Here is a 10,231-nt window from a genome sequence, read left to right on the forward strand (position 1 = left end):
AGTGATTACAGCTTTGAGTCGTCATGGGGATGTCTGAATCACCTTTGCACATCTAGATTTGGGGATTGTCTCCAATCTTCCTTGCATATTTTCTCAAGCTCTGTTAAGTTAGATGGGGAGCTGCAGCAAACAGCAATCTTCAAGTCTTTCCACAGATTTTCAATGGGATTCAAGTCTAGGCCACTGACGGACTTTCACATTCTTGTTTTGAGGCCATTCCAGAGTTGCTTTTGCTAAATGCTAGGGGTCATTGTCCTGTTGAAACGTAGGTTCTCAAGGATTTGCCTGTATTTGGCTCCATTCATTGTTCCCTCTATCCTCACCAGTCTCCCTGTCCCTGCCGCTGAAAAGCCTCCCCATTGCATGATGCTGCCACCACCACTTCACGGTAGGGATGGTGTTAGATGGGTGATGAGCTGTGCCTGGTTTTGTACAGACATAGTGTTTTACATTTGTCTTTCACATGCTTTTTTGTAAACTCCAGGTGTGCTGTCATGTGGCCACTCTCCCATAATGCCCAGATTGGTGAAGTGCTGTAGAGACAGGTTCTCCCATCTCAGACAAGGAACTCTGTAGTTCTGTCAGTGTGTTCATTTGGTTCTTGGCCACCTCTCTGACCATTTACATTACATTTACATTTTAGTCATTTAGCAGACGCTCTTATCCAGAGCGACTTACAGTAGAGTGCATACATTTTATTACATTTTACATACTGAGACAAGGATATCCCTACCGGCCAAACCCTCCCTAACCCGGACGACGCTATGCCAATTGTGCGTCGCCCCACGGACCTCCCGGTTGCGGCCGGCTGCGACAGAGCCTGGGCGTGAACCCAGAGACTCTGGTGGCGCAGCTAGCACTGCGATGCAGTGCCCTAGACCACTGCGCCACCCGGGAGACACGGGCCAATGCCCTTCTCGCCAGGTTGCTCAGTTTGGTCAGACGGCCAGCATCCAGATAGTTCCATATTTTTTCAATTTTCAAATGATGGAGACAACTGTGCTCTTGGAAACTTTCAACATTCTAGAAAGTGTTTTATACCTTTCCCCAGATAATATGCCTCATCACAATTCTATCTCAGATCTATGGACAGTCCCTTGGACTTCATGGTATAGTTTCTGCTCTGACATGCACTTATTTTATGGTATTATGGCAGTCCGCAAACATACGTTAGAGGTGCATGCCGCCACCTACTGTCTGGGCTGTCAGCCTGCTGTTCTTGAGCGTGAATTCATTACACTTTGACACAAAGGGAAGGGGGGAAAAAATGTGCCCTACCAACTAACCCTACACCCATTAAAACCACACCACTCTACCAACTAACCCTACACCCATTAAAACCACACCACTCTACCACCTAACACTACACCCATTAAAACCACACCACTATACCAACTAACCCTACACCCATTAAAACCTCACCACTCTACCAACTAACCCTACTCCCATTAAAACCCCACCAATATTCCACTACTTGGCCCTATCTGATCCAACACCAGGCCGGCAGCATGGTAGAATGAGACACTATCGTTCAACACACCTTGTAACTCTTCTGCAGTAAAATCTCGTACACCCAAGCACTTCTTTGTAGCTGCCACCACAACATCTATTTTAATGTGATTTTCTGCAGTATAGTTGATAACGATGGCTATGAACGCTAAGAAACCAACATTACTGAGGCACGTCATTCTTATCACTCTTCATTGGCCTCGGCCTACTCACAGGAGGATCCCTCACCCTGTACACATCATCTCCTACTCTATTCACTGCCTCAGCATGACACTTTTGGACACTACTCTGATCCTGGCAACCTCAACCTGCCTTTCCCTGGACACTTCTGATCTACAGCACCATGGGTACCCCTACAATTCACACACACACACTCTCCTTTGTTTTATGTCCTCCTGCACACTTCTCACATACAGGAATCTCGCTCCTACACACTGCTGCAATATGACCGTAAGCTTGGCACCTAAAACAATGTAATGGTTTTGGGACAAAAGCTCACAGGTTAACTGACACATCTCTAACTTGACTTTGTCGGGTAAAAACTCTGCATCAAAACTCAGCAGGGCAGACCACTTCTTCTGTTTCACAATGCTCTCGTACCAAACGGCGAGCATCACAGACACCAGGAATCTTCCATTTCAGTTGATCCTCAACACTTAACGCCCCCCCAGTAGTGATGCGTGAGTAAAATCACTGGGGAAGCCAAGCCAGTAAAAAAGGCATATTTCAACCTGTTGTGATATTTGCGTTGTTTGCTCTATAACCATTCATTCATACGCCACCATGATATACAATAAGACCGTGACAACAGTCACACAGTGGCGGAATGAATTCAACTACACATACATTTGTTTCATCACAAAACCGGAGAGCAACATCTGTCCGTTGAAGTCCACAAAGCAAATATTTCATGTAATAAACAGTTATATGACCTGCAGCATGATCAAGCAAGTTAATGTTTGACAGTTTACTAAACTACTGATTTAACCATGAAATCAACAAGGTCACCTCTATGCTTAGTTTAATACACTGAAACAAACTTAAAAGATAACTATTTAGTCCAATCAATGTTGATAAATATCATGTGGCTGTCCATGGTACTGATTTCTGTCTGTGTGTGTGCACTTGCACAGGTAAAAAAATATATATATATATAGGTTGACACCCGTGTAGACTAGATGAACGCTAATGCCATCCTCCTCTCTTTCATGTTGGAGAAATTGTCTATGGCATCGTCATACAGTACGTTTTTAGTGTTTGTTTTCATAGGCTACCTAGCTAAAAATGCTTGCTAGCCTAACTTCCTCACATGGACAACAATGAACCAGCTAAGTTAGCTAGCTAAATGTGAGCCTATATCTACGCTACATATTGAACTTCTACCGTCTCAAGCCAGAGCCACAGTATATGAATCTAGTGTTATATCAAAATCACCGTCATTATCATTGGCCAGTACAGAGAATTAAGTCAAAAGCACAAGTCCAAATCCCCATCCCTGGATTAGGAAAGGAACATCAACACAAGTAAAACAGAAACAAACACATTTTTTTCAGACAATGAGGATATTTTGCTTAGGATGTAATTTCATTCGTGTGAAGCCAAATCCAAACTGGCATCCCTTGGAGTGCGTTTTGCTGAACCAAGACAACCCACAGTGGAGCTCAGCTCAACACTGATAGGCTAATTATTTTCTATAATTGTATTATTTTATTTAATCAAGGGAGGCCAAATGCTTGCTGGCATCAAATGCTACAGCTGGCAACGTGTCATACAAATCGACATCATAGATATTGTGCTACACATACTGAGACAGAGGGGCGCCGTTTCTCTCACTCAGATGATATTCAGCCACTTGCGAATTGACTGAAAAGTATGAAAACATTTTAATAAATATTCGGGGCTAGAGACCATGAATAAACAGCACTGGTTATCCCTCCTTTCAACCGCGCCCTGCTGCGAAGAGCAAAGCAAGTCAAAGTTCTTGTCCCTTGGCATGTGGTGAGCAGCGCCCGCTCCCTCTGAACGGAAGAATTGCGAGTCCACTTTGAGTTACTTTCACCGACTCAACAGTCCCCAACCAACCTGACACTCCATATGGATCAGCCAGAAGGCAAGGATCCATTCTCTCAACAAAAAAATCTCACACCCACTGAGCCACCATAATTTTTGTCGTCAACTGAACGAGGCACGAACTTGACGGCCTTCACCGCACCTGCCGCTGGTAGTTCATCCTCATCAGGTTACATTTCTGAGATATCGTTACAGGAGTACGTTTTCTTTTTGTACTTAACGCTACATTTTCCCGACCACACCGCTTCCCTCTACACATCTCATGGTGTCCATTTCCACATATCCAAGCTCTTTCCACTCCTTCATCCTCTGTAGTAGCAAACTGTTTGAAAATGTTTCTTGAATTTGTTGCGTCGACTCAAAAAGCTCTACCAGTCGCCATTACTCCTCCTGGAAACCACAGTCCCTCTGACATGCAATGTCAACTGTGGGACCTTAAATAGACAGGTGTCTCTAAATCATGTCCAGACGATTGAATTGGCCACAGGTGGATTCCAATCAAGTTGTAGCAACGTCAATGAAGAACATAGGAAATTGGATGCACCTGAGTTTAATTTGGAGTGTTATAGGAAATGGGTGTGAAAAGGCTACTTATGTAAGTTAAACATTTCTGTAAATCATTTTTATTAATTTGCAAACATTTCTAAAAACACTCATTATTGGGTATTGTATGTAGAAGGGTGATTTATTTTTTTATCCATTTTGAATTCAGGCTGTAAATGTGGAATAAGTCAAGTGGTATGAATACTTTCTGAAGGCACTGTATTTGGGGGGGACTAATTTCATGCAAAATGTGTATGTACACTTTTGCAATATAGTGAGAAATTGAGAATTAAACAACTCATTTTCAAATCGCAAACTGAAACCTAACATGAAATTAAATTATATGAAGAAAACAAAAATTGATCAAAGGACAAAATATTATTACATAAATCGTCTTTTTATTAGTAGTATGTGACTAGGTATAACCGAAAAAGAAAAAAAAGACAAATTGTAGAAATCTGCTAAACTGCAAAAATCTGTATTGGTATCTGGTTTGTAAAAAGTAAAACAGCTGATCTGAATGAGTCCATGCCAACAGACCCCAATGGAGGGGGCATTTTATGCAATGGCTGCCAGGTAGTCCTTGACCTCTGCTGTGGTGAGTCTTCTGAAACCTGCCTCGTTGCAGATTCCCACCTCAATGTTATCTTCGGTCATCTGACCCTCAAAACTTTCCTTTAAAAAACACACACACACAGAACACAATATTAATACAACGCAGTAAATGCATGGATTTCAATAGAACACTATGACAAATTAAATCATGAAGTTTTCAAACTATTCCAGGTTTAACCTAAACACAGTATCACATTCTGTGTTTCTTAAACACTTCTGAGAGGGAAGAGTACTACAGGTGCAGGTGAGATGAATTACCTTCAAGGTTAAGATTGCTGTGTGAATAGCGTCTTCCAGTTCCAGATCCACGTTATATCTCTTTTCTAGGAATGTTTTCCCATTGACGTAGTTCTTTCCCATCGCTGTTGCTTTCCATGCAAAGTATGCACCCTGTGTACATCAAAATAATCATATAGTTACTACCGGAAAAAATGATGTATGCGTAACGGAGTTAAGAACGTACCATAAACTCACTCCACAGCTAGCTTGAAATGTCACAGATGGAGCCATCCGTTGGTACACTTTTGGGTGGCTCAAACCATTGAAACGTTGTCAAGGAGCGTAGCCACTTGACACTTACACGCGACTTCTGCCATCAGAATACGAAGATTGCATTGAAAAGATTGGTTGTGGTCGGATTGTGTTCAGATCTGGCCGACCACTTTAGGTGGTGGTCAGGGACACATTTTGTGCGGATTTCTCCTCAGTCTGGACACAATCAGGCTACCGAGAGCGCATACAGTGGGCGACGTCATCAGCACGTGTTTTGGGAGCGAGAGGCACCTTTTTTAATTAAAAGTTGGAGGAAATATGTTCCTAGTGTGGAATGTGTTTGCTGGCTTCATAAATGCTAGCTTATTTAATCAGGCTACCTGTGTATTGACTGTACGTTTTGTTTATGTGTAACTCTGTGTTGTTTTGTCGCACTGCTTTGCTTTATCATGGCCAGGTCGCAGTTGTAAATGATTACTTGTTCAACTTGCCTACCTGGTTAAATAAAGTTTAAATAAAATAAAAATTACAAATGTAGAAAAACTATTTTTTGTTATGCCTGTTTGCAATCCCTTTAGCTTTGCTAGCCAGCTTGCTGGCTAGTTAGAGGTTAGCTGGCTAGTTAGCTACAGTAGTTTGCTACTGCCATCAACTTGCTGTGTTGTTATCAGATTTAGCCTGTTCCACCGTTTGCATTATGCATTCTGGCATTTGAATATTGCGCAGGAAAAGGGAATCAGGCCACATTTAAAATGTAGGTTTAGACGCATGACGAGTTCGGAATTCCATGATTAGATCTCCATGATCAGAATACAAAAGCTCCATGAACTCCATAGACTCGGCCTAGGAGTGAAGCAATTCAATGATAGAGTGTGTTTATACTACCATGGATACTTACAGAGGGATCTGACTGGAAGAGGTAAGGGCGATCATCATCCCATCCAGCTATCAACAGTGACACACCAAAGGGTCGCACTCCACTGAAAAAAACACAGGATGTTACTCTCTAGAAATTCAGGTGAAAACAACTACTTTATCAACACACATGGATATTGTAACTCAGCAGTGGCCAACCCTCGTGGAAAGATACTGGGTGTCCGGACTTTAGGCTTTTCCTTCAGCCCTGCTCTAACACACCTGGTTCTATACTGGGTGTACGGGCTTTAGGCTTTTCCTTCAGCCCTGCTCTAACACACCTGGTTCTATACGGGGTGTAAGGGCTTTAGGCTTTTCCTTCAGCCCTGCTCTAACACATCTGGTTCTATACGGGGTGTAAGGGCTTTAGGCTTTTCCTTCAGCCCTGCTCTAACACACCTGGTTCTATACTGGGGCTGAAAAAAAAGCCTAACACACCTGGTTTTACCAATCAGCTGGTCATCAGGACTTTGATTAGCTGAATCAGTCATGTTTCAACAAGGTTGGATCAAAAGCCTGCACACTCAGTCGGCCAGCCCTGATCAAACTTGAGGAAACCCACAAAACAGAACTGACCCAGACTGTGTGTACTCCTGCATGACAGAGGCTACCCGCTGGACAAGCTGGGCTGTGGGGATTGGCTCCTGGTAGACCAGGAAGTACTGCTGGGCCAGTTTCCTCGCTCTCCTCAACAGCACCCTGCAGAGTAACAAGAGACACATTTCTAAGATATCCTTGTCCCTGTTGTAAACCCAAGATTTAGAAACTCAAGGTAAGGGCAGTCTCCCTCTCCCTCACACACACCAAGATGTACCTGTAGTCTGGACCCATTCCACTGTAGACCATGCCAATATGTTTGGTTATCATCTCGACTTTGTGAACACTCGTCTCGTCGTACAGTATAGACTTCTGTTTCTTCTCGGTTGCCAAAACGACTCCATTTGAGGCTTTAAACGGGGAGAAAGAAACCATCAAAATCTGGACTGTCTTCTGTAATGCGGCTAAACTTCTTGATTTGGCTTCGTTTTAGATTTGGTTCATTATTAAGGCTGTTTCGACAGGTAGCTCAATTCTGATATTTTTCTTACACTAATTGTTTTTTTGACCAATCATATCAGATCTTTTTCAGAGCTTATCTGAGTGTTCAAAAGACCAATCAGTAAAAAAAAAAATCTAAACGTAGCCTTAAAAATGCCAGCAGCCATGACTGAATTCAAATGTGAGTTGGTTTCAGGTGTGGTTTGATATGGGGGTCTCGTGTGTTCGCAGGTGGGAAGAGTTAGACAAATTATATTGCCGATTTGCTTTAGCAGGCTGGTGTGCTACCATGGCAAAATTGGTTTGACTTTGGATAGCCCATCTCTGAGCCTAGTATGGAACCGGCAATAAATAACAATGTAAATTAGACAATATTTTCACGTTGCACACTTTTTAGTTCTCATTAAATGTTTTCAATATTTAGGGATATCCAAAGTCAAACATTTACCACAGGCATTACGATCGGGGTCACATGCAGCTGCACTCCAAATGGATGAGAACTTGTTTGCTGCCAGCTGTGGACCGGGTTGAAATAAACCCAACCTTCATTTACGTTGTGGCATACTCCGGTAGAAAAATCTGTTTTGGACAAAACTTACTTTTCTGACCAAAATTATCCTATTTACACTTTGTAGTCAATTTTGACATTAGAATAAATGTTCCGGACTCATATCGATGGCACATAGGCTGTTTTCTAAATTAGAAGATGGTTCTTAGGGGCAGATGCTCTTTAAAAGAGTTCGGTACCATGGACACATGTATGCAGACATCTTGTATATAAAAATCCATTACCTGGTGGTTGCACCACTTTATACATATTATAGTACATGGGCTCCGTTTAAACAGGCAAAACAACTTTTTTTTCTCTCACTAATTGACCAATCAGATTAGCTCTGAAGTGAAATTTGGATAAAATTATCAGAATTTGGCTACCTGTGTGAAAACAGACATATTGGGTGATCATTTGAAGTCTTCTTTACCTTTGATTCCCACTGAGGGGGCTCCTGCTGTTACGGCTGACAGGGCATACTCAATCTGGACCAGTTTACCAGATGGGCTGTGTGGGAGGGAAATTGTTTTCATTAATAACGTCATGACAAACAAATAATTTCGTCTTGGTCTGATCAGTGCTTTTAGAGTTTATATTTATTGGTGTAACGTTAGCTAGTGACTCAGTCTCACTCAGCAATCAACAAACTGAAAGTGAATGTAAACTTCCAACAGCAAAGCCAGATGCCTTTTTGCAAAGATCGCATCTCGGCTAATCACTTAATTACTGAAAGAGGGCAAATGGTATGAAGAGACAAAATGTGTTGGATATCAAAATTGCCTGTTTGAAGATCTTGAACTAGAAACATCACACTTCCTACTACTAGCCTAACATTAGCTAGCCAGAGTAACAGAATGACAAAGCATCAAACCACCGGGAGCAACAGTCTGGTTTCTAAACAACTCGCTCGATCTCAATCCTTCTTCCTTTCAATGTCTGTCTGCAATACCCAAACTAACAAAACTTTTGCCACTACAGTCATTTGTAAAAGTTACCTGAATGTGGTGAGTGAGAAACTGTACCCCCTTTCTCCCATATTTGCTCAGTACTGGTGATAACGCGTTATACTAATGACAAGATGCAATTGGTTCTTCGGTTGTCGCAGTTCAATGACGTATGTGATTCAATGACCGTGAGCTGTGTGACGAGTGTAAAGACACTACTCAAACCTCTAAAATTATGAATTTGTCTGGTTTAGTGTGTTTTTTGAGACGTTCGTTGTTACAGCTGGAATGCAGAATTACACAGGCTACAGGACTTGACAGGCAGTTTGGTGAGTTTGAGCTTTACACAACATTCTGCCTTGTGTTTATTTGTAGCTAGCTGGCTGGCTAACATTAGCACTAACTAGTAAGCTAGCTTTAAAACTTCCATGGTAGCTATGTTACCCTGCATAATCTATGACTTTGTGTTGGACAGTAAGAACTATGATGATGTACGATTCTATACGTGCTTCAATCTATGAGTAGACTACTAGATGTATAATGAGTGGTGACATTCATAGTTTCTGTCTATTGCATAGATTGTTGATATATGATTGTGTCTCTGTGTGTTTTGTTTCTATACAGCCCCAGCTCTAGCTGTCCATGGCCCCAGCATCCTTCCACAGCCCCACGATGAGCAAGAGGCGACCGCGGAGCCCAGCTTCCTGGACAATGTGTTCTGGATGGCAGCACCCAAAAAGAGACGCACAATAGAAATCAACAGGACTAGAAGACGAGACCCAAGCTTTATGCTCAAAGTTAAGGTATTAACTTTGATTGTGTTTATCATTTCACTGGGTGACATTTCACATATTGTAATTATTGTCCTCTGATGTCCAGTTGTATGTAGCATATTTTATGTAATGGTATCTGCCATGAGTGAACTCCTTTGACTAATTTCTTAATAAATATTGCAATAAACACAATCGAAAATGCAATGGATTTTTCTGATATTTTGTGCTCTCCCTCCCCCCTTTCTCTCTCTCCCTCCTGTCTCCCCCTCTTTGTCAGACCAACATTGAGCCGTGCGTGGAGTGTGGCCACCTGAAGCAGAAGCATATTCTGTGTGGGTTCTGTTATGAGAAGATCAGGAAGGAGACAGCGCTGATCCGAGGTCAGATTAAAGCCATGGAGGGCAGGCCTCTCAACACACCAGCGCAGGAGACCCTGGTCCTGTATGACAGCGAGAGTCCAGGGGAGTCCGACAAAGACAAGAGGATAGTGGAGAGGAACAGAAAACGACCCTCCTGGTTCAGTATCTATTGAGGTAGCATTTAGTCGCGCCAGTAATTAGTAGGTTGCTAATATCCCAGTTTCTGTATTTGAAGGAAATGCATTGATTAAAAAAATCAACAGCAGCATTGTTTTTTTGGTTTTGTTATCAACACATGACAGAACCTTCAAATGTGGTTCATTTTCTTTGTCTTGTTATTGGAACATGGCTACAATGTCACATATTGTACATCCTCTTCACTTTAGTAGGAACATGCTATACCTTTGTTATTAATGAGAATAA

The 10,231-nt window shown here is 42.1% G+C and overlaps 2 protein-coding genes across 2 annotated transcripts; one reads left to right on the top strand and one right to left on the bottom strand.

Moving 5' to 3' along the window:
• Positions 1-4,498: 4,498 nt before the first annotated feature.
• Positions 4,499-8,865, bottom strand: LOC139572967 (proteasome subunit alpha type-2-like). The gene is made up of 7 exons (XM_071395880.1): positions 8,728-8,865; positions 8,163-8,239; positions 6,959-7,091; positions 6,721-6,843; positions 6,128-6,209; positions 4,996-5,127; positions 4,499-4,797 (listed from the first exon to the last, which is right to left on the bottom strand). The coding sequence occupies exons 1-7, from the start codon at positions 8,766-8,768 to the stop codon at positions 4,681-4,683; spliced, it is 705 nt and encodes a 234-aa protein (XP_071251981.1). The 5' UTR covers positions 8,769-8,865; the 3' UTR covers positions 4,499-4,680.
• A 6-nt stretch (positions 8,866-8,871) lies between these two features.
• Positions 8,872-10,073, top strand: mrpl32 (mitochondrial ribosomal protein L32). Its single transcript, XM_071395881.1, has 3 exons — positions 8,872-9,005; positions 9,301-9,479; positions 9,727-10,073. The coding sequence occupies exons 1-3, from the start codon at positions 8,912-8,914 to the stop codon at positions 9,979-9,981; spliced, it is 528 nt and encodes a 175-aa protein (XP_071251982.1). The 5' UTR covers positions 8,872-8,911; the 3' UTR covers positions 9,982-10,073.
• Positions 10,074-10,231: the final 158 nt, after the last annotated feature.

The sequence above is a fragment of the Salvelinus alpinus genome, chromosome 4, assembly GCF_045679555.1.
Source record: "Salvelinus alpinus chromosome 4, SLU_Salpinus.1, whole genome shotgun sequence".
NCBI classification, from domain to species: domain Eukaryota; kingdom Metazoa; phylum Chordata; class Actinopteri; order Salmoniformes; family Salmonidae; genus Salvelinus; species Salvelinus alpinus.